At 41.1% G+C, this 24,836-nt stretch overlaps 1 protein-coding gene across 3 annotated transcripts in view; it reads left to right on the forward strand.

Annotated features, from left to right (window-relative positions):
- Positions 1-24,836, forward strand: part of Wdr33 (WD repeat domain 33) — a 112,197-nt gene that overhangs the window by 7,430 nt on the left and 79,931 nt on the right. For all 3 annotated transcript variants that reach the window (XM_059246299.1, XM_059246301.1, XM_059246300.1), the window contains exons 2-3: positions 22,879-23,105; positions 24,707-24,775. In XM_059246299.1, coding sequence (XP_059102282.1) covers positions 22,902-23,105; positions 24,707-24,775 — 273 coding nt within the window. In that variant the 5' untranslated portion in view covers positions 22,879-22,901. The remainder of the gene's footprint in view (positions 1-22,878; positions 23,106-24,706; positions 24,776-24,836) is intronic.

Below are 24,836 nucleotides of genomic sequence, written 5' to 3' on the forward strand. Positions count from 1 at the left end.
CCGGGCTGGAGAGTGGCTTAGCAATTAAGAGCACTTGCTGTTCTTGAGGATTTGGGTTCAATTCCCAGCACCCACACAGTGACTCACAACCCATCTGTAAGTCCAGTTTAGGTGACCCTGCACTCTCTTCTGTACCTCTTCTAGTACATAGTACACATGCAAGCAAAAAACACATAAAATAAAATAAAAATATCTAAAAATGAAAAAAAGGAGAAATAAATCATCATCTTAATTGGGCAAAAGATCTTTTTTCTCCCTTGAGACAAGGCCTCACTATGTAGCACTGACTGGCTTGCAACTTGCCTCCTAAGTGTTAGGATCAAAGATGTGTATCACTACTGTCTGGTCCCTTGTGATTTTTTTTTTTAATGTTTGATTTCTTATCCATTTTTCTTGCCATCTGGCAGTATGGGAAAACTTTGAAATCATTATTGTCATTAATCTGTTTATGTGTAGCTGTATGTATTTAGGCTCTGATACCACTGTACGTTATGTGGAGGTCAGAGGTCAACTTTGGAGAGGTGATTTTCTCCATCTACCTTTTACATGGGTTCTCAGGATTAAACTCAGACTGTCAGGCTTGTGTTACAAGTGCCTTTACCCTCTAAGCTATCTTGATGGCCCTAAATTGAGTTTTCAATGTATGAAATCATTAAGTATTACCTATAAAACAAATCTTATTAATTTTTGGAAGATAGTATGCTTGATATAAAATTCAAAAGCTGCAGACTAAGTTCCTTCTCAACTTTATATCCTAATTCATCTAGTTTTTCTTAAATCTGTTATTTTATGTGTGAGTATTTTACCTCTGTGTATATCTATACCACATGCTGGCCTTGTTCCCACAGAGGCCAGAGGAGGGTGGCAGATTCCCTAGAACAGGAGTTGCAGTGAGCTCTCCAGCTCCGCCCTCGTTAAAGGGTGGTTAAAACATATAGTTTATTACAAAATGACCAAGTTTTTTTTTTTTTTTTTTTGTTTTGTTATTTTTTTTGGTTTTTCAAGACAGGGTTTCTCTGTGTAGCTTTGCGCCTTTCCTGGAACTCACTCTGTAGTCCAGGCTGGCCTCGAACTCACAGAGATCCGCCTGCCTCTGCCTCCCGAGTGCTGGGATTAAAGGCATGCGCCACCACTGCCCGGCTACTAAGTGTTTATTATGGATGGAAAATTTAGAAAATACATAGCAGTAAATCTAATTTCTCTCTCTCTCTCTCTCTCTCTCTCTCTCTCTCTCTCTCTCTCTCTCTCTCTTAGTTGAGACAGGGTTTCTCTGTGTAGCCCTGACTGTCCTGGAACTCCATATAGACCAGGTTGGCCTCAAACTCAGATCTGCCTGCCTCTGCCTCCTGAGTGCTGGGATTAAAGGTGTGCACCACCACCACCACCACCGCCTGGCCAATTTCTGTAAGTCTTTAAAAAATGCTTATTATTTATATATTTTTGTGTATTGTGTTCACCTGTCTGAGTTTATATTCATCACATGTGTACAGGAACCCTCAGAGGCCAGAAGTGGGTGTGGTGATGTGGCTAATAAATTTATCTGGGGTCAGAGAAAGGAACAGCCACAATATTAAACATAGAGGTTAGGCAGTGGTAGCCCACGCCTTTAATCCTAGCATTCTAGAGGCACAGATCCGCCTGGATCTCTGTGTGTTCAAGGATACAGCCAAGCATGGTGACACACACCTTTAATCCCAAGAAGTGAGCCTTTAATCCCAGGGAGTGATGACAGAAAAACAGAAAGGTATATAAGGCATGAGGACTAGAAACTAGAAGCATTTTGGCTGGTTGAGATAAGGACTCAGAGGCTTCCAGTCTGAGGAAGAAGGATCAGCTGAGGAACTGGCGAGGTGAGGTAGCTGTGGCTTGTTGTTTCTCTGATCTTCCAGCATTCACCCCAATACCTGGCTCCAGGTTTGATTTTATTAATAAGACTCTTTAAGATTCATGCTACAAGAGGGTATAAAATATCTTGGAATTAGAGTTATAGTTTTAAGCCCCCACATGGACCAGGACATGGCTCCTCTTAAAGAGCATAAGTCCTCTTACACCACTGAGCCATCTTTCCTGTCCCTAATTTGATATATCTTCCTATGACTGATTTAAGCATACAACCAAGGTAGCTTTATTATTTAATTTTTTAAATTGGTTTTTGGAGACAGGGTTTCTCTGTGTAGCTTTGTGCCTTTCCTGGAACTCACTCTGTAGTCCAGGCTGGCCTCGAACTCACAAAGATCTGCCTGCCTCTGCCTCCCAAGTGCTGGGATTAAAGGGGTGCGCCACCACTGCCTGGCTTATTATTTAATTTTTATTTTGTTCGCTTTTGAAAATTATGTTTATGAGTATTTTGCTTACATGTATGTATGTATACCAACCACATGTATGCCTGGTTCCTCTAGAGGTCAGAAGAGGGTATCAGATCCCCTGGAACTGGAGTTATGGATAGTTGTGAGCCATGCCTGACCTAGTAGGTGATTTTTTTTTTTTTGTCATTGCATGAACACCACAAAATGTGCTTACACACCCACTGTGATGGTATAGGTCAGTCAATCTACATGATTTCTTGTGGTGGTATTGTGTTCCCCAAAATATTGTGCAACCTAATAAACTTATCTGGGGTCAGAGACAAGAGCAGCCACTAGATACAAAGGCTAGAAAATGGTGGCACTTACACCTTTAATCCTAGCACTCCAGAGGTAGAAATCCCTCTGGATCTCTGTGAGTTCAAGGCCACATTGGAAACGGCCAGGCATGGTGACACACACCTTTAATCCCAAGAAGTGAGCCTTTAATCCTAGGGAGTGGTGGTAGAAAGCAGAAAGGTATATAAGGCGTGAGGACCAGAAACTAGAAGGATTTGGCTGGTTAAGCTTTCAGGCTGGTTAAGCTTTCAGGCTTCTAGCTGCACAGTTCAGCTGAGAGTCATTCGGATATGAGGACACAGAGGCTTCCAGTCTGAGGAAACAAGACCAGCTGAGAAGTTGGCAAGGTGAGGTTAGCTTTGGCTTGTTCTGTCTTTCTGACCATCCAGCATTTCACCCCAATAATTGGCCCCGGGTGTGATTTTATTAATAAGACTCTCTAAGATTCCTGCTACAATTTCTTTTTTTTTGGGGAATGCATTTCATATTTATGTATGCATGTATGTATGTATGTATTTATTCATTTATTCATTTATTTATTCATTTATTCATTCATTCATATTTTATTTATTTATTTATTTATTTATTTATTTATTTATTTATTTATTTATTTATTTATTGTTTCAGTATTGTAGCACTGGTTGTCCTGGAACTCACTGTGGAGACCAGGCTGGCTTCGAACTCAGAGATCTGCCTGCCTCTGCCTCTTGAGTGCTGGGATTAAAGGCATGCACCAGACCTGCCTGGCTTCTACATGACTTCTCTTTTTATTTTTATTTTTATTTTATTTTTATTTTTTATTTTTTTTCCGAGACAGGGTTTCTCTGTGTAGCTTTGCGCCTTTCCTGGGACTCACTTGGTAGCCCAGGCTGGCCTCGAACTCACAGAGATCCGCCTGGCTCTGCCTCCCGAGTGGACTTCTCTTTTTAAAATTTATTTATTTATTATGTATATTGTGTTCTGCCTGCATGTATGCCTGTACACCAATAGAAGACATCAGATCTTATTATAGATGGTTGTGAGCCACCATGTGGTTGCTGGGAGTTGAACTCAGGACTTCAGGAAGAGTAGCTAGTGCTCTTAACCTCTGAGCCATCTCTCCAGCACCTCTACATGACTTCTTTATGTAGCCAAAAGACAACTTCTACTGACATAATAAAGTATACTCTGAACTTTTATTTATTTTTTTGTCTAGGTAGCTGAGGCTGTCCTTGGAATTCAGTGTCGTTCTGCTTCAGTTTACCAAGTACTAGGCATGGTTCGTTGTACTGTATATAAACTCATATATATATGTGTGTGGCCGGGCAGTGGTGGCATATATGTGTGTGTGTGTGTGTGTGTGTGTGTGTGTGTAAATATACACAATACGTGTATATATACATTTGTGTATATACACACACACACTAAATAGAAGTACACTCTAAAATAGAGTATTATATAGTATACATAAGCCTGTAGTGTCATAGTTGTTTATTGCCATTGTGTTGTACATAATTCAGAATTGTATGTGCTATATTTTTATGAACTTGACATATACCAGCATCTTTACAAATCCAAGTAATGCTTCATTACTTGATGTGACTTTACTAGGCAATGAGATTTTTATTTTTATTGTAATGGTAGGATACCAAATTTGTTTATGTGATCCTTTGTGGGCTGTAATATCTTAATAGGACACAATATCAAGAATGAAAGAAGAATTTTAGAGAAGATTTTACAGATGTTAAAATACTAATAAGGCTGGGCAGTGGTGGTAAATACATTTAATCCCAGCACTGGGGAGGTAGAGGCAGATGGATCTCAGTGAGTTCGAGGCCAGCCTGGTCTACAGAGCGAGTTCCAGGACAGTTAGGGCTGTTACACAGAGAAATCCTGTCTCAAAAACCAAAACTAAAACAAAACAAAAACAAACCAAAAAATACTAATGAGATACCATGAACAGTTGTATGCCCTAAAAATTGGGAGAAATTAATTTTGTTAAAATACAAACTACCAAAACTAACCAAAGAGCCAAAAAACAGTCTACCTTCACAAGAGCTAATAGCATCAGGAAGGCTAAAGAATTTTTAAAAACTTCCAAAAACATAGCATAGAACATGGATGGCCAAGGGAGCTGTGACTGTCCTGATTTGTAGAGAAAATGGTGCTGTGGCCACTAGTTCTAGTATAAGTCATTGCTGCCTAACTTGGTGACTGCCAGACTAGGTGAATTGATCTGTCAGGGCTCTTTATGGGATGGTAGTTTCTGTTCTGCTATGCAGTTGTACAGTCTGTTGGGCTGTCTCGAAACACCCAGGGTATTTCCACTTCCCTTCTTGCCTTCCTCCGCTCCCTTCTCCTTGTCTCTGTCCCTCCCCTACCTTTGGGACAGGGTCTTACTGTGTAGCCCCTAGCTGGCCTGGAATCCACTTTGTTGACCAGTCTGCCTTAGAAATGCAGAGATCTGCCTGCCTGTGTCCTGAGATTCCTGGGATTGAAGGTCTTTGCCACCATTCCTGACAGAATTCTAGTTCTTAAAAACCCTTGAAAAATAATGGATTTTTTTTTTTTTTTTTTTTGGTTTTTCAAGACAGGGTTTCTCTGTGCCTGTCCTGGATCTCACCTTGTAGACCAGACTGGTCTAGAACTCAGAGATCCTTCTGCCTCTGCCTCCTGAGTGCTAGGATTAAAGGTGTGCACCACCTGGCTAAGGAAAACTGTTTTTAATGTGCCTCATACTTTTTTTTTTTAAATGGTACTGGGGATGGAACACAGGGTAGGCTAGTACCATAAAGTGGTACCTACAGTTTTTCAGAAGATTAATCACAAATATAAATGACTCAAGTTTCAGTTCTAGTTATTTACTCTAGGAAAAGGATAATACATTCACAGAAAAAATTGCACTGTATAGTATGCCCTATAGTAGTTTTATTCAAATTGCTGAACACAGCATACATCCAAATTTCTTCAGTGAATGGATAAACTTTATCTCCATAGAATTTAGCAATAAAAGAAAAGAATAATTAAAACAGCATGGTTAGTTTTTCAAAACATCATGGCAAATGGAAAATGCTACTAGACTCAAAAAGCTTCATGAGATGTAATTTTGTTTGTGAAAATATAGACTTCAGTGATGGAGAACATTGCAGTGGTTACTGTGGTTAGGGGTAATGCTGGAGACTGGTACAAGGAACAGTATAGGATGTATGTGGGAATGAGGTGTGTGTGTGTGTGTCTGTGTGTGTGTGTGTTTAGAGAAAGAGACTGTAAGCGTAACGATAGGTGTCATCTCTGGCTCTCCTCAAACTCATTGTGTAGCCGAACATGATCTTGAACTTCTGATCTTCCTGCCGCTACCTCTTGAGTGCCACGATTATAGATATATGCCACTAAACTTGGTTTGTGTAGTATAGTTCAAACCCAGAGCTTCAGGCGTGCTAGCAAGCATCTTGCCAGCTGAGCTGTATCTTTAGCCCCAGTTTCTATATCTTGATTATGGTCAGTGTGTGAAACTGGGTTCATTAAAATACAGAATCATATTGCATAAAATGAATATTAAAAATTAATTTTGTATATATGTGTGTGTTTGATTGTGGGTTTTTCACATGTTTGAGTGCAGGTATGAGAAGTAGGTGTTAGATCCTGAACCTGCTGACCTGGTTACTAGGAATTATGTGTGATATTCAAAATAAATTTAGAGCTCAGTGTTAGAGATACTTGTCTAGTTGTGTGCAAGGGCCTGGGTTTGATATCTAGTACAAAAATAAATACAAACAAAATTTAGTTAAAAGAATAAGAAAAACCATAGATCCTGAGAAAATATTTGGAAAAGATATCCCACCAGACATGGTGGTGCTCACCTTTAATCCCAAGCACTCAGGAGGCAGAGACAGATGGATCTCTGAGTTCAAGGCCAGCCTGGTCTACATAGAAAGTTCCAGGCCATCCAGGAGAGACCCTGTCTCACCCCCCCCCCCAAAAAAAAACCAAACCCAAACAAAAAAAGAATGAGATGTCTAAAACATACAAAGAGCTCATAAAACATAGTTTAAAAAACTAATTCAATTTAAGAAAATAGACAGAAGGATCTGAATAGAAACATTACCATATAGATGTCAAAATAAGCATGTGGAAAGATGCTGAGCTGGGCATTATGCTTGTGTACACACTGTTAGAATCTTAGGACTCCAATTTGAGGCCAGCCTAGGCTACACATAACTTACCAGGTGAGCCAGAGCTATGTAGCGAGACCTTGTCTCAAAACACACAACAAACAAATCCTCTCCCCCCACACAAAAAGCAGTACACCTAACATAACAAGCTGTCATTCATTTCTGGTGGGAATGCAAAATGAAGCAGCCACTTTGGATGCAGAAGCATCCTTTTACATATAGTGTAGCAATTGTACTTTATTTATACAAAAGTTGAAAATAATTTCTCAGAAAAATCTGCACATTAATGTTTATGGCAGTTACACTACATAACAAACCAGGGAAGCAACCAGAATGCCCTTTACTAGGTCATAGGTAGCATAACCCTGTGATGATAATGTGTATCAACTGTAGAAAAGATATGGAAGAACCTTAAAAGCATCATTGCTGGGCCCAGTATGGGGGTGCACACCTTTAATTCCAGCACTTGGCAGGCAGAGGTGGTAGATCTCTCTTGTTTAAGGGCAGCCTAGTCTATAGCTAATTCCATGCCAGCCAGCTACACAGTGAAACCCTGTCTTTAGAAAAAGGAGGGATGGAGATGGGGCGGTGGGAAAGCATATTGCTAGTTGGGAAGTGGGTTGGTAAGATGGGTTAGTGGGTAAAAGTGTAAGCAAATCCCCCCCCCCATCCCACCCCTTTCTCCAAGACAGGGTTTCTCTGTGTCCTGGAACTAGCTCTGTAGACCAGGCTGGCCTCGAACTCACAAAGATCTGCCTCCTCCTGCCTCTTGAGCTAACCCAAGTCAGTTTTGAGACCAGTATGCTTTTTGAGACCAGGATCTCACTATACCTAGCTTTCGTAGTTCTGGCTGGCCTCAAACTTCCAGAGCCTACCTCTGACTGGGATTAAAGCATGTGCCACGGTACTTGGGTCTGGAGTGTTTATGAAAATGATTATTTTGTAAGTGTGAGCCAGGCGGTGGTGGTGCAAACCTTTAATCCTAGCCCTTGGGGGCCAGAAGCAGGAGGATCTCTGTGAGTTTGAGGACAGCCTGGTTTACAGAGTGAGTTCCAGGGCTACACAGAGAAACCTTGTCTTGAAAAAACAAAATGGAGGGTTTTTTGGTTTTGTTTTTTGTTGTTTTAAAGGGCAAAAAGGTCCAACTAGAGCTGGCCATGCATGTGTGCGCATGTGTTTTCAAGACCAGGTTTCTCTGTGTAGCCCTGGCTGTCTGTCCTGCAACCTGCTCTGTAGACCAGGCTGTCCTCAGACTCACAGAGATCCACCTGCCTCTGCCTCCCAAGTACTGGGATTAAAGGTGTATGCCACCACTGCCCAGCTTGTCCTCTGACTTTTACAAGTGCATGATGGCAGGTGAGCTCTCTCTCTCATACAATGCATAAACAAACAAACGAACAAACAAAAGAGAGATCCTGTGTACTCTATCCAGTTTCTTCCAGTAATGACAAGTTGCAAAACTGTTACAAGAAAGAGTATTTATTGTGAAGTTACCTAAAAATCAGATATTTGTCAGTTTTAGGTGTACATGTATGAGTCTGGTTCTCTGCAGTTTTATTATGTATGATATGGATGTTATTATTTGCTTGTATATCCACTATGATAGTTAAATAGTATACTATCAACATAAAACATCCCCTTTTATAAGCATACCCACCTATACTCATCCTTAACTTCTGGCATTCATTAATATGGTCCTCAGTTATTGTTTGTCATTTCAGAAATGTCATATCAAAACTTAAGTTTTATATTTTATTATTTTAGTTTGTTACACTTGATTATTGCTTTTTTATTGTAGTGTTGGAGAAACAAGGAATATTTGTGCCCTATCTATTAAAACAAACAAAATCAAAACAGAAAACTTACTCAAAGTAGGAAAAACCAGAAAAGCTGAGCTGGGCCTGGTGTTGCATGTCTTTAATCCTAGCACAGGAGGCTGAGGCAGGCTGACCTGTGAGGTGGAGTTCTGGAGAACAGCCAAGGCTTCATAGTGAGAGCCTGTCTCAAAAAAGGAAGTTAAAAAAAGCTGTAAATGGCAGCATAGAATCTGTCCTTTTGAGCAGATTCAGATACCTATCACTACAGTGAAGGTGCAGTACATTGTGTCACTGCTGAGCCTGCAGCTTGATGCCAAGCCACTTGTAAGGATGTCAGCATGTGTAGCATGGCATTTGTTAAAGTTGTCAAGAAGAAGGTCTGCTTCAAGAGATGCCAAGGGAAATTTAGAAAAGTGTAGAGTAAAACTGACTTCTGTGCTTGGAAATGCAGAGTGTGATGGTATTTTGTGTAGCTAACAATATTGTTTATGTCATGAACCAAAGTGTGGTCTGGGAGTTGGCCTAGCAGATTGTGTACATTGTACAGGCTTGTGCTGGCCCATGGGCTTCTCAATAGATTTAGCTTGGTAAAGTCTATGAAAGCCAAGTGGAGGTGACTGGAGAAAAATGCAATATGGAAAGCATTGGTGGTCAGCCCCAGTGCCTCTGCCTGTTGTTTGGATGCAGGCATTGCTGTAACTACAACTTGCACTAAGGTTTTGGGAGTCTTGTAGAGGAGCTGTGAATGGGATCTTTTCTGTCCCTTATAGTACCTGATGATTTCTTGTTTAAAATAATTCTGAAAACAAGGAGTACCATGCAGAAGTACGTCATAGTTTAGAATATTGCAAATCATTTGTATTACTTGATGGAGGAAACTGAAGGTACTTAATAAGGAACAGTTTTCTTAGTACCTAAGTAATCAGACTCCAGATGTAGAGATTATTAGAAGAGGGAGGGTGGGAGTGGGGAAGAAAGCTCATGATGTTCTATGCAAAATCTAGTTATGAGAAAAACAAAAACAAAAAGTTAAAAAAAAAGGTACAGAATTTTCCCATAATATATCCTGTTCAGCTCTGAAGGGAAAGATAGTAGTTGGAAGTTGGTAGTTGGAAGCCAGTTGGTTGGATTTCAATCCCTGCCTAGAAGAAATGTTAGGTACCTCAAAGAAGACAAACTTTCTCAGAGTTCAAGGACAGGTTACTGAGAACTAAACCAATTTTCTGTGAAGATTATTTTTCATATAAAGAAGGCAGTTAACCTCCTGACCAAGTAACAAAAAAAGGGAAACCAGTCCTAAGAACTTGGTGGGAGGAGGACTCTACATGTTTAATGGCTTCTTTCCTTGTTTGTCCTTTATGTGACAGAGTGGTTTCTGTATAATTATTGATTTATTCAGGATTCCTGTTTAATTAATTAATTTGGTTTTTCCAGAAAGGGTTTTCTGTGTAGCCCTGGCTGCTTGTCCTCCTTAAGTTTTGGGTTAAAGGCTATGCCACCACACCAGGCAAGATTCCTATTTATTAATGTTAGAACAAAATGAAGAAAGTGAACATGTTGATAGTTTCATTACTGGCCCAGTTAACCAGCTGATAACCACTTCTCCTCCTCTTTGAAAAAAAAAAAAGAAAAAAAAAACAACAAAAAATGAAAACAGAAAAACCTAAGGACATACTGTTTTAAAGGTTACAGGAAACTATTTCAAACATTTGTCTCCTTAAAAAGTTCCCTGTTGTGCCAGCACAAAATCACAGTATACTAATATATTCATATATGTAATCCAAGGTTAGTCTTCTGCGACTGTAGGAGGAGGTTGGGTGTTAGTCTTGAATGCATGTTTCTTACCTGTGCAGAAAGGCTGACTTTGCCTCGGGTAGTAGAGACCCTGACTCTGTGGCCTCTCTGCTGGGTGTCAGTGAATGGTTGGCCTCTCCCCTCCTCTCCCTCCCTCCTGTTCCTTTTTCTTTGTCCCTGTCTCCTGTAGCTGAGGCTGGTCTCAAACTTGGTATGTAGCCAAACTCCTGATCCTCTTGTTTCTACGTCCCACATAATGGGACTGTAGGTGTGCTCTACACTCTGTAGGCACAGTTGTTGTTCTTAGTGGTGTGCTAGTTTTGTGTAAAGTCTGTCAGAATTTGGAAGGTACAAGAATTTGGAGGGCACCTTGAGTTTAAAGCCAGCCCAGTCTAAATAATGAGACTCTATATTAAAAACAAACAAAATAAACAAGAATCCTGAACAAGCAGGATTTATTTTTAAAATTTTTTTGAGATACAGTCTCACTACATAGCTCTTACTTCTAGGATTCACTATGTAGATCATGCTGACCTGGAACTTAGACCCAGGCTTGCCTCTGCCTCTTGAGTGCTGGCACTAAAGGCATGTGCCACCACACCCAGCCATATCAGGGAAATTTATTTAGAAACTGTTCTGTTTTGTAACAAACAAACACAGACTGGAAGCAAGAAAAAGGAGCAGGAGTCCCCATTGAACAAAGACCCTTAGGAGATGGCAGATAGATACTGACTGTAACCTCGACATAGACCTTTTGTAACTAAGACATAGACTTAGTCTCCTGGGTAGTTTTTGTTTTTAAGAATACTTATTTTATATGTATGTCTGTGTTTCTGGGTATATGTATATGCATCACATGTGTGTACAGTAGTAGCCCATGGAGGTCAGAAGGTATTAAATATCCTGAAACTGGAGTTCTGGGTGGCTGTGAGCTGTTAGTTGTGCTCTAAGAATGGAACCTCTGAAAGAGCTTTTACTGCTAAGCCATCTGTCCAGCCCCTCCTGACTGAACAAGGATATTCTCTCTCTCTCTCTCTCTCTCTCTCTCTCTCTCTCTCTCTCTCTCTCTCTCTCTCTCTCCTCTCTCTCCTCTCTCAGTATAAAAACATTTGAAGTCTGTTTTTGTTTTTGAAGGGCTTTTTGCATGTTTGTTATGTGCATTGTGTGTGTGGAAATGAGTTCATGCATGTGGATGGAAGGCAGAAGTTGAGATTGTATAACTTTATTGCTCTCTACTTTTTATATTGATTCAGGGACTCTCACTTAACCCAAAGCACGCTGATTGACCTACTCTAAGAACCCAATACACTCTGGGGATCCCATTTCTACCTTCCATCACTGGGATGACAGGTGGGCTGCCATGCCCTCTTGGCAGTTACATGGGTAGTGGGAACCCAAACTCTGATCCTGACACTTCTGTGGCAAACACTTTACTTGCTGAGTGATCTCCCAAGTCCCAAATTATTTTTTAATTACACATTTGAAAGTAAAAAACTTTATTTGTGAAACAGGTTTTCTCTTTTTAGTTTTTTGAGACAGGGTTTCTCTGTGTAGCCCTGGCTGTCCTGGAACTCACTCTATAGACCAGAGACTCACCTGCCACCACCTCTGAGTGTTAGGATTAAAGGCATGGACTACCATGCCCAATATGAAACATGTTATCATTGTGTATGATTTTTCTTTATGGGAATCTGCCAAAAGCTGAGAGCTTAGTGTAAACAACATGAGATGCTTTCTGTATTTTCTGATGTTATAGTTTGAAATATGTGATTTAGGCTTATTTTGAACTATGTTCTTTTAGGGAAAACATGATGATGACCTGGAATAAGCTAAATGAATGAGAGATGGCTTTATTTAATTTGTTTCTTTCTTCAAGTATCTTCCAAAAATGTCTTCTCACCTTAAGCTGTTAGTTCTGTCCCCCGTCCCCACCACAGTCTTCTGTAGCGCAGAGGGCCTTGAACTTAGTCTATAGGCAAGGATGATCTTCCATTTACCTAGATTATAGTCTTGGCCCACCACACCTCATTTTAGGTTTTCAGAGGCTGATTGGTGTTGTAATCTTGTCTGTATCCCTATTGCCGTCATACTGGGAATGGTAGTAGTAATAGTGGCAGTAGAGCCTCACATCAGTTATGTGTGCTGGAGGGGGTAAGTTCATGTGGGTGTATGTACATGTGTTTGTAGACGCGTGTGTGTGCTTCTGTGTGGAGGCCAGAGGTTGACTTCAGCTTTCTTTCATTTTTTTTTGGTCCCCCCCCCCCCCCCCATGGTTTCTCTGTGTAGCTTTGCGCCTTTCCTGGAACTCACTTTGTAGACCAGGCTGGCCTTGAACTCACAGAGATCCTCCTGCCTCTGCCTCCTGAGTGCTGGGATTAAAGGCGTGTGCCGCCACCTCCCAGCTCAGCCTTCTTTCATGATTGCACGTGTGACCCTGGTGGTTCTGTGTATAGACTGGGCTAGAGAGCTGCCTGCCTCTGCCTCCTGAGTGCTGAAATTAAAGGTATATGCCATCATGCCCAGCTTCTCCACTTAATTTTTTGAGACAGAGTTTTCCACTGAACCTGGAGCTTACTGATTTTACTAAACTGGCAGTCCAGTGAGCTCTGGGACTTCATTTATCTGTGCTGCCGCCAGTGCTGGGCTTATGGAAGTGTCCCACTATGCCTAGCTTTTTGTGCTTCCTGGGAATTCAAACTGGGGCCCTTACCCACTGAACTGTTCTCCAGGATCATTCTTTGAGCTCTTTTGTACTTGAAGATAAAGATTGTTTTAATTTTTGTTTATGTGTATAGTGTGTATCTCTGTGTGTGTGCTGCATGTATGTGGAGCCTGTGGAGGACAGAGGAATTGGATGCTGGGACCTGAACTTGGGGTTCTGGAAGAGCAGCAAGCACTATTAACTGTTGAGTGCCTCACCAGTCATCTTCTGTACTTTTAAACTCTTTATGACTGATTTGTGTCTTGGTGACAGAACACAGTGTGTCCTTTCGGTACTCTTTAAATATTTTTTTTCCTTCTTTTTTTGGTGCTGGCTGGTCATAGTCCTCCCATTTAAATCCAGCTTGAATATCAGCTCTCTTGAATTCCTTTCTATTCATTCTAATTTTTTTTGTTTTTGTTTCTCTCTTTTTTTTTTGGAAGATTTATTTATTTACTATGTATACAATGTTCTGCTTGTATGCCAGAAGAGGGCACTAGACCCCATTATAGATGGCTGTGAGGCACCATGTGGTTGCTGGGAATTGAACTCAGGACCTCTGGAAGAGCAGCCAGTGCTCTTAACCTCTGAGCCATCTCTCCAGCCCTGGTTTTTTTTTTTTTTTTTTTTTTTTTTTTTAAGATTTCTCTGTGTAACAGCTTTGGCTGTCCTAGAACTTACTCTGTAGACTAGGCTGGCCTAGAACTCACTAGGCTGGCCTAGAACTCACAGAGATCTTCTGTCTGACTCTCCAGTGCTGGGATTAAAGGCATGGGCCACTACCAGCTGGCTCATTCTACCTTTGTTGCTCTAGTCTTAGAAGTTTGTTTAGCAGTTGCACATACACCTTTTATTACTGTAATTAAAGGGTTATTACAGTCTCGGATGAATTGTGAGTTTTGTTTTTTGAGATTCACTATGTTGACCAGGCTAGTCATGAACTCACAGATTTCTCTGCCTCTGCCTCTGTGGTTAGTACATCACCATGTTTGGCTTTGAATGAATTGCTGTATAATTCTGAAATAATGAATTTATTATAACTTCACAAAGAATTGCAATTTGATTCTTCCTATCTACGTTTGTCTTCAACTATACTTTGGTAGAATCAGATGACTAAGATTATATGAGAAGTTACTTTGTGAGCAGTTGGGACAAACAGTTGTAATTCTGCTGAGAACGTGCAGGAGAGCTAAGTCTGAGTAGTCCAGCTTATCCAGTTGACCTATCATTTTCTTGTAAAAATAGTGTCTTTGAGCAAAGTAAGTCTTTCAGGTTATTTACATTAACTTCATTTTACAGGTTGAGAAAAGAGATGCAAAGAAATTGACTGAACGGGGAGGGGGAGAGAGAAGAGGGAGAGAGAAAAAGAAAAAGGGGAGGTCATTCTCATTCAAACCACCACAACTAGCTAATTCTGTACAGTAGTTGAAAGCTTAGGGTGTTCTTAGGGAATTTTGGTTTTTGTTTGTTTTTGTGTTTTTCGAGACAGGGTTTCTCTGTGTGAACAGCTCTGCCTATACTGGAACTCTCTCTGTAGACCAGACTGGCATTGAACTCAGAGATCCATCTGCCTGTCTCTGCCTCTGAGTGCTGTGACTAAAGATGTGTGCCACCACTGTCTGGCCTGCTTATGGAATTTTGTTTAGTCAGGATATGTTTGCTATATAAATACAGAGTAGACCAGGTACCATGGAGCCTGAGTCAGAATGGCGTGATTGACCTGATGTTTGTAATATAGGGCAAACATTTGACAGAATTGTGCTCCTTGCTTGAGACATTACAAGTTTATGTTTAAAAGAAAGATGAATGAATTTAGTTGTTTAGGTGGGTTTTTATCCTTAACAATTTGGATGTTTTGTTATATATGAATAACCTTAGGCAAATTATTTGTCTCCTCCTGACTTCTGTTCCTCTTCCAACCCACCTGCCCATCTCTCTCATCCCCCAGCTCAGTTATGAGATGACTGTTTGGGGGAAGCATAACTTAGAGTTGAATTTTGGCATTCTAGTGCTGAATCTGAAGTGAGTGCTACAGCAAGTACAATCTGTATTAATATTTCAATAGGCTAAAGCTACTGTTTCTCTGCATTTGCTTAATAAATATAGTTCCATTGTGAAGCTTGAAGGGTAGCTTGGAGGACTTGAGTTTCTCTCTGTGTGAGTCACTGATGTTCAAATTTATGTGTCAGACTTTCTGCTTTCAGAGGAAGCACCTCCTATTGAAGAGAAGCACTTTGCTCTGAAATTACCTAGAGGAGCCATAACAAGTACCACGGCTTTGATAGCTTTGGTGGGTTAAATAAATAAATTTCCTCAGTTCTGAATGTTGACCTCAAACATCTAAGATGTGAGCAGGGTTGGCTCTTGGTGACAGTTTTTTTTTTTTTTTTTTTTGGGCTGTTGCTCTAGTATTGCTCAGTATTGTTTGACCCCTAATCTCTCTCTCTCTTCTCAAGACAAGATCTCTCTGTATGGCCTTGGCTGTCCTGGATTAATCTGTAGACCAGGCTGGCTTCAAACTCACAGAGATCACTTGCCTCTGCCCCCTGACTGCTGGGGTTAAAGGCGTGTGCCACCACTGCATGGTTCCCCCTCCCCCCTTTTGAGTCCTAGTTGTTTTTTTTTTTTTTTTTTTAAACCATTCAGGTTAGATTAGAACCCTAAAGCTAAATATCATCACATTCTGAGATATTAGGATTTAGGGCTTTGGTAAGTGAAGTAGGAAGGGCAGTTCAACCCAAAACATCAACAAAGAAGCACTGTTGAAAGTTTCACCAAAAGAAATTAAAAATTTTTGTTTGGCCGGGCGGTGGTGGCGCACGCCTTTAATCCCAGCACTCGGGAGGCAGAGCCAGGTGGATCTCTGTGAGTTCGAGGCCAGCCTGGGCTACCAAGTGAGTTCCAGGAAAGGCGCAAAGCTACACAGAGAAACCCTGTCTCGAAAAACCAAAAAAAAAAAAAAAAAAAAAAAAAAAAAAAAAAAAAATTTTTGTTTGTTATTTATTTGATTTTCCTTCCTTCCTCCATCTCTCCCTCCCTCTATTTCCCTCCCTCCCTCATTTTGAGAAAGTCTCATGTAGCCTCAAATTCATTATGTAGCAGAAGGATGACCCCATGCCTCTACCTTCCAAGTGCAGAGATTACAAAAATACATCACTATGCCCAGCTATTTTTTTTTTAAAGATTTATTTATTTATTATGTATACAGCATGTATGACTGCAGGGCAGAAGAGGGCACCAGATCTCATTACAGATGGTTGTGAGCCACCTTGTGGTTGCTGGGAATTGAACTCAGGACCTCTGGAAGAGCAGCCAGTGCTCTTAACCTCTGAGCCATCTCTCCAGCCCCTGCCCAGCTTTTTTTTTTTTTTTGGGGTTTTTTTTTTTTTTCCAAGACAGGGTTTCTCTGTGTAGCTTTGCGCCTTTCCTGGAACTCACTTGGTAGCCCAGGCTGGCCTCGAACTCACAGAGATCCGCCTGGCTCTGCCTCCCGAGTGCTGGGATTAAAGGCGTGCGCCACCACCCGCCTGGCCTGCCCAGCTATTTTTATTTTTGTGATGCTAGGGATTGAACCCAGGGCATTGTATGGGTCAAATGGTCTCAGTCTCTCATTCTCTCCCCCCTTCCCACTACCAAGTAATTTAATGGGTTGCCTGACTTGAAGCTGAAGCTTGTAAGGTATATGTGAAGCTTGCTCATAGTAACTGTATGGTAAGGTGGTTTGTTTTTGTTGAATTTCGTGTTAACTTTCATTTCATTGATGACTTGTGTATGTGGGTGGACATCAGAGGATAACATGGTGTATATGTGAGTGGACATCAGAGGATAACATGGTGTGTATGTGGGTGGACATCAGAGGATAACATGGTGTGTATGTGGGTGGACATCAGAGGATAACATGGTGTGTATGTGGGTGGACATCAGAGGACAACATGGTGGCATTGGTTCCTTCCTTTATACCATGTGGCTCCTGGGAAATCATCGATGGCTTGGTGGCAAGCACTTTTAACTGCTGAGCTATCTTCCTGGGCCTTAGTCTTAGAAATCAGTTAGGTGTCACAAAGGAAGAGACCACCCCTCCAGTTAAAGTGTCTCAACAAGGCAGACTTTCCTTCTGACCAGCAGGACGGGAAGGAGCAGCACACTGGGGCAGGGAGCTCACTTTGGCTTTACCTTAAAGCAGGTGGTAACTTTCCCCATTGCTAGGGGCTAACCTTACTCTTTTTGTTTTTTGGTTTTTTGAGACAGAGTTTCTGTAGCCCTGGCTGCCCTGAAACTCCCTCTGTAGACCAGGCTGGCCTGGAACTCACAGAGATCCGCTTGCCTCTGCCTCCTGAGTGCTGGGATCAAAGGCCTGAGCCGACACCACCTGGCTTAACCTCACAGTTTTTCTTAATTTCCTAGAGTAAAAAAATCAGAGCAGCCGGGCGGTGGTGGCGCACGCCTTTAATCCCAGCACTCGGGAGGCAGAGCCAGGCGGATCTCTGTGAGTTCAAGGCCAGCCTGGTCTCCAAAGCGAGTTCCAGGAAAGGCGCAAAGCTACACAGAGAAACCCTGTCTCGAAAACCACAAAAAAAAAAAAAAAAAAAAAAAAAAAAAAAAAAAAAAAAAAAGAATCAGAGCAAAGGAAATTAAAGACATCAAATAAAGGAAAGGCATTGAATTCTGAGACTGCAGCAGGACCTTTAAAGTGCAAACAAAAGTTTTACCTAGTTGGGGGGCGGGAAACATTTATATCAAAGTTTTACAAGGTGGGGAGAGAAAAAGGCTTGCATTCTTCTTAGTCACAAAATTTTTATAGCATTTGACAGAAATAACTAATATTTAATGTTCTCAATTTTGTTTTGCAATATAGTCTCACACACACACCCTTTTTTTTGAGACAGGGTTTCTCTGTGTAGCATTTGCTGTCCTCGAACTCACAGAGATCTGCCTGCCTCTGCCTCCCCAGTGCTGAGACTAAAGGTGTGTGAATGCGCCACTCCTCACCCCTGGGTTTTTGTTTTGTTTTGCTCTTTTTCATCATTCCAGAATTCTGGTTTCTTTAACATGAGTAGTACTTTGGCCATATAAGAAAACAAAACAAGAAGACTTTTCTCAGAACACTTAACTTGATTTGGTTTTATATATTTTTCTGAGACAGGATCTCACTGACTATATAGTTTGGAACTCAGTGTCCTTGCTCTCTGTCTGCACGCCCCCCCCCCCCCATCCAAGTTAGCTTTTAACTTGCAGTGTAGCCAGGCATGGTCCTGAGTTTCTGAGAGTTCTCATTTATCCCTTGTGCCAGGGATACAGGTATTTGCCATCAGCCTGGGTATATGTGGTGCTGCAGTTGGGACAAGCACTCTACCAACCCTTGCTGAACCAATTCTGTTCACCAACTTGCTTGTTTTGCATTGGACATTAGTCATTCATGCCATCAATCCTTGATTGGGTCTTGGTTAGTGCTCTCTCCAGTTGAAGCATCTATCTTCAACAGTCATCAGCTTTTTGTTATTATTTCATTTGATAGCCATTTGAATTTTTCCTTAATAGATTAAATTTCCCATTTTTTAGGGTCTCTTATGCGGGAGGGAGGGGGTGTGTGTGTTTCAAAACAGGATTTCTCTGTGTAGCTCTGGCTGTCCTAGAACTCCCTCTGTAGACCAAGTTGGCCTCAAACTCAGAGATCTGCCTGCTTCTGCCTCCTAAGTGCTGGGATTAAAGGCTGTGCACCACGGCCTAGCTTTTAAGCCATTTTAAAGTGTACCATTTGGCTCATTTAGCACATTCAGTGTTGTATAGCTGCCTCCTCTTCCTGGTTCCAACCTTTTTATTATCCTGGAAGGAAGTAGTCACGTTTTCATTCCTTTCTTCCTGGACTCTTGTAACCTGTAGTTAAGAGGCTTTCTCTCTGTGTAGCCCATTCTGGGTTTTTCATATAAAGAGTGTCATGACATGTGGCCTTTTGTGTTTGGCTGCTTTCATTTCACACACTTCCAATATTATACATGTTATAACTAGTATAATTTTTTTTTGTTATTGAAACTCATTTTATTTCAGTAAAATTAGAAAATTTATAATTGTAAAAATAAAACTTTCTAAGTGTGCTATTTTGGGCTTGAGGCTGTACCTCAGTGTTACTACATGTGAGATGCTAGACTCAATCCGCAGTACCCTACACTCTATTCCCTAAACTTAAGAATTTTTATTTTTTTTATTTTACTTAAAAATACTACAATTATTTTGTGGGGTGTGTGTGTATGCATGCATGCATGCATGTGTATATGTATACAAGTATACATGCACATGAGTATAGAAATTAGAGGAACTCCAGAAGTTGGGGGTGGGAGGTTGGTTCTGCTCTCCTACCATGTGAGTCCTGGGAATCAAACTTGTTTTGTTAGGCTTGGCAGCAAGTACCTTCAACTGTTGGGCCATCTTGCCACCTCAGAGTATGCTTCCCACCCCTACACCTAGGGGTTTTCTCTGTATAACCCTGACTGTACTGGAATTCTGTAGAACAGGCTGGCCTAGAACTTGGAGAGCCACCTGCCTCTGCCTCCCCAGTGCTGGGATTAAAAGCATGTGCTGCCACCACCACTGGTTCTAAAATATGATTTTTTTTTTTTTTTCAAGACAGGGTTTCTCTGTGTAGCTTTGGCACTTTTTCCTGGAACTCACTTTGTAGCCTCAAACTCACAGAGATCTGCCTGCCTCTGCCTCCAGAGTGCTGGGATTAAAGGCGTGCGCCACCACTGCCCGGCTTAAACCCCCCCCCCCCCCCCCCCCCCAGACAGGGTTTTCTGTGTAGCTTTGCACCTTTCCTGGAACTCACTCTGTAGCCCAGATTGGCCCAAAATATGATTTTTAAAGCGATTGGGCACACAACTCAGCATTTGGGAGGTAGAGAGTAGAGGATTCTGAGTTTAGAACTAGACTGGGTTACATAATGAGGCTATATCTCAAAACAAATTTAGAAAAAATTTTAGGCCTTTAGAAAAATTGGCCTAGATATCTGGATTGAAGCTTTTAAATCTCATTGCTGAGATGCAGTTGTGTTCATGAGGTTTTTGAGTAAGCAGATTCCTCACCAGCCTCTTAAGTGCTTTTTGTACAAAGTCAAATTCATACACACCTCTAATAGGTGGGATGCTTCTCATCTCGTTACAAACTAACCTGTTGGGGCTGTAGATCAAGAACTGCTTCCTAGTAGAGGTAACACATTAATACGTGTTTTGTTACCCCGTTTGTTTTGGTGTATATGTCAGGATTTCTTTTTCTCCCCACCATCACTACCACCTCTCTTGCCTCACACACTTACCGGGACTGAAGTGATGCAGATGAATGGAGTAGTACCAAGACCATTGTTTCCCTTTTCCCTTTCTTCTCTCATAAATTACATTCCAACTGCAGTCCACTCCTCCTCCTTTCCCTTCAGGAAAGGGCAGGCCTCCCAGGGACATCAACCAAACATGGACTATCAAGTTACAATATATCTAGGTAAATCCCTTCATAGGGCTGGACGGACAACCCAGTAGGAGGAGAAGGGTCCCTAAAGCAGGTAAAAGAGTTAGAGACAGCCCCCACTCTCACTGTTAGGTGTCCCACAGAAACAACAAGTTATACAACCATAATATATATGCAGAGGACATGGGTCAGACCCATACAGGCTCCCTGGCTGTCGATTCAGTCTTTGTGAGCCCCCATGAGCCCTGGTCAGTTGACTCTGTGGCCCATTTTCTTTTCTTTTCTCTCTATATCTAAATATTATTTTTTAAAGATTTTTATGTATATAGTGTTCTTTCTGCTTGTATCCCTGCAGGCCAGAAAAGGGCACCAGATAGCATTACAGGTGGTTGTGAGCCACCATGTGGTTGCTGGGAATAAACTCAGGATCTCTGGAAGAACAGTCAGTGCTCTTAACCACTGAGCCATTTCTCCAGCCCGTGGCCCATTTTCTTGTGTCTTGACCCCTTGGGCTCCTACAATCCTTCCTCAACCTTCTGCAGGATTGATTCCCCAAGCTCCACCTAATGTTTTGACTGGTTCTTTGCATCTACTCCCCTCAGTTGTTGAGCGAAACCTCTCTGTTGACACCAAGACCATTTTTACCTAAAGAATATTACAATTTTTTCCTAAACCCCATAAAGTATCTGGACAGTAAATAAACCAAATATAAGAACAGAAAAATAGTGGAAAGTGCAATCTTTCTTTTGCAGTAAAAATAATTGTGGCTAAGCAGTGGTGGTGCACACCTTTTATCCCAGCACTTAGGAGGCAGAGGCAGGTTGATGTCTGTGAGGTCCAGGACAGCCAGGGCTACACGGAGAAATCATGTCTCAGAAAAAAACCAAAACCCAAAAGAATAATTGTGTTTCCCCTGCTTTTATTTCTCCAATGCTGAAATTACAGCTTCTTTATTCAGCTACTGATGGGAAATTTGAAAGTCAGGCTTTACAACTTTTAGAGGGTAAAATAGTTTTATGATCTTAAAAGTAGATTGACTGTAAAATATCTAAATGAAAATTTCATTTGAAAATGTTAGTAGTGGGTGGAGCTGGAGAGATGGCTCAACAGTTGAACAGGACTTCAAGAGAACCAAGGTTTGGTTCCCAGCACCCAGGTTGGTGGCAAACAGCCACTGTAATTTCAGCTCCAAGGGTCTGGCACCCACACACTTTGTGCACACATATGAATAAAAATAAGAATCTTAATTCAGCTCCTGTTTTCCATCATTTCCTTCTCCGCCTCTGTTTTGTGTGTGTGTGTGAGACATGTAAGGTTTTAGAAATGTTAATTCTAAGTTGTTGCTTGCCTTTCTTCCCCAGAAGAAACACAAAATAAACAAACAGAATACCCTAAGTCATTATGCATTGTGCTCTCTTCCATCTGGCCAAATTTTACAATTGATTTTATTGGTACTTTGTAATTTAGCCCTCTCAAATGTTTTGGTCTTTTAGTTCCTATATTTATTTAGTGATGCTGCCATTTGAATCTAGGACTTTATGCATCCTAGGTAAACTCTGCTACTGAGCCATAGTATATACCTCATGTTTCATTTAATAAATAGAGTGTTTGAATGTTAATTAGGAGGAAAACTAAAATGTTCACTGGGCTGGCAAGGTGGCTTAGTTAGAGAGAGGGTAAAGGCTCCTGCTGCTTAGCTTAACAATTGAATTTGAGTCCTAGAATCCACATGATGAGAGGTGAGACCCCATTCCTGCAAGTTTCTAACCTCCATACATTTCTTAGCACATGTCCTCTCTTCCTGCAAATAAATACATACATAAAAATTTTGTAGCTGGGCGGCAGTGGCACACACTTTTAATCCCAGCCCTTGGGAGGCAGAGCCAGGCGGATCTCTGTGAGTTTGAGGCCAGCCTTTGATCTACAGAGCGAGATTGAGGACAGGTACCGAAACTACACAAAGAAATCCTGTCTTAAAAAAAAAAAAAATTGTGGCTAGGCCAGTGGTGGCGCACAGCTTTAAAGTCCTAGCACTTAGGAGGCAGAGGTAGGCGGCCCTCTGTGAGTTCAAAGCCAGTCTGGTCTACAGAGCTAGTTCCAGGGCAGCCAGGGCTACACAAAGAAACCCTGTCTCAAAAACCCAAGATAGATAAATAAATAGCATTTTAAAAAGTATCCACTTAAACTTGGTTTTAGCTTAGGACTGGAGAGATGGCTCTTTCAAAGTCTAAAAATGTTTTCAGGTTAAAAAAATAAATATGCTTTTAGGCACTGTTGTCATGCTGATATGTCTACTTAAAATACTTCCTCTTCTATTCTAGTGACCTAGTAGAAAAACATCACCATGGCTACAGAAATTGGCTCTCCTCCACGATTTTTCCATATGCCGAGGTTTCAACACCAGGCACCCCGACAACTGTTTTATAAGCGCCCCGATTTTGCACAGCAGCAGGCAATGCAGCAGCTTACCTTTGATGGAAAACGGATGAGGAAAGCTGTAAACCGGAAAACCATAGACTATAATCCTTCTGTAATTAAGTATTTGGAGGTAAGTCCAATGAACTTTAATAGCCAAAAAAACAGTTTTTTAAAAAGGAAATAAAGGGTAGTAAGTATTTCTGGTATTTCTTGAATTAGTGGGATGGATTAGCGTTTTAGATGTAGAGTTCATTAATCATCTTCTGAAAATGACCCACAGTGTATGTGAACTAATAAGTGACTACCAACATAGTAATATTTCTGAGACACTGGCACTGAGAACAGGACTTGTCCCACTTCTGAGTTCCCAATGGTAAATTCTAGTCTGGAGCTCTATATTTACCTTGAAGATTGAATACCTACTATAGTCATGGAATGTAGGTGATCTGCTTAAAGTGCTCTCAGCTGTTTCTGTACTTTCAAGTTCTTTATGTACTTGTGTTAGCCTGTTAAATGTTACTGTGCCATCCATTTGGTTTAGTCTGCTTTTTATACCTTAGTTCAGTGGTTAAAGGCCTGTTTGCACATTGAACTAATTAGTATATTACAGGCACATGGCAAAAAGTGTCAAGGGCAGATTTAGACTTTTTAGTTTTTCCTCTTTTTTTAGACAGGATATTATATAGCACAGATTGTTTTTGAATACCCAAACTTTCCCCCCTCCATCCAAGTACTGAGATTAAAGCATGTGATGTCACATTGGTTGATTTAGAGTTTCTTGGCAATATCATTTGGGAAACTAGCGTATGAAGCTAGAATTTGGAAGGAATAAAAAAAGAAAGCCAAAATAGAGACAAAAGAAATTGTTTTGTGCTAATAATGGTTTTGGCAAAAGTATGATTGCCAGTCTATCCTCACTCCCCCCTCACCAACTTTTTTATTTTATGTGTACGATTGTTTTGCTTGCGTGTATGTATGTCTACTGTGTGTATGTATGCCTGGTGCCCATATAGGGAAGAAGAGGGGGTTTATATATATATATAGCCTCTGGAACTGGAGTTAACAAGCTGTGAGCCATGTGGGTACTGGCATCCAGGTCCTCTGGAAGAGCCATCTCTCCAGTGCTTCCTTCCCCCAATTCCATTTATCAGAATGATAAATGAGTGAGGACGTGTTAGGGATCAGAGGAACTGGATGAATAGGGACAGGGCTACTTGAATGAAATTCTAAACAGGAGCAGCAGGAAAGGGGGAACATCTAAGACACCACCATCACTGTTACCTGTGTTTGAGAAAATAGCCTGGTATTGGTGTACTCCTTTTATCCCAATGCCCTGGAAGCAAAGGAACTCTTGAGTTCCAAGCCACAGTGAGACCCTGGCTTTGAAAAAACAAAACTCAAAACACACATGAATGCTGTTACATTTGGGGGCTGGGGAGGTGGCTCAACAATGGTTAAGAGCATGAGCTGCTATTCTAGAGGACCTGGGTTTGATTCTCAGCAGGAACATAGTGACCCATAACCATCTGTAATTCCAGTTTAGAGTATCTTGCGCTCTTCTGACCTCTGTGGGTATTAAGCATGCGTGTGTTGCTTGGTACTCACATGCATACACATGCAGGCAAAAATCCATACACATAAATGAAAAAAACACATTAGGTTTCATTATTAATTAAATTTTACATGACTGTCACAAGGCCACATACTCATTAGTTAATTTATTTTTAACAGAATAGGATATGGCAAAGAGATCAGAGAGATATGCGGGCCATTCAGCCGGATGCAGGTTATTATAATGATGTAAGTATAAGTTCTATCATACTAGCTTAATAAAAACCCCCTTGTTTGGTCATGTAAACCT

Source organism: Peromyscus eremicus, chromosome 19 (genome assembly GCF_949786415.1).
Source record: "Peromyscus eremicus chromosome 19, PerEre_H2_v1, whole genome shotgun sequence".
Lineage (NCBI taxonomy): Eukaryota > Metazoa > Chordata > Mammalia > Rodentia > Cricetidae > Peromyscus > Peromyscus eremicus.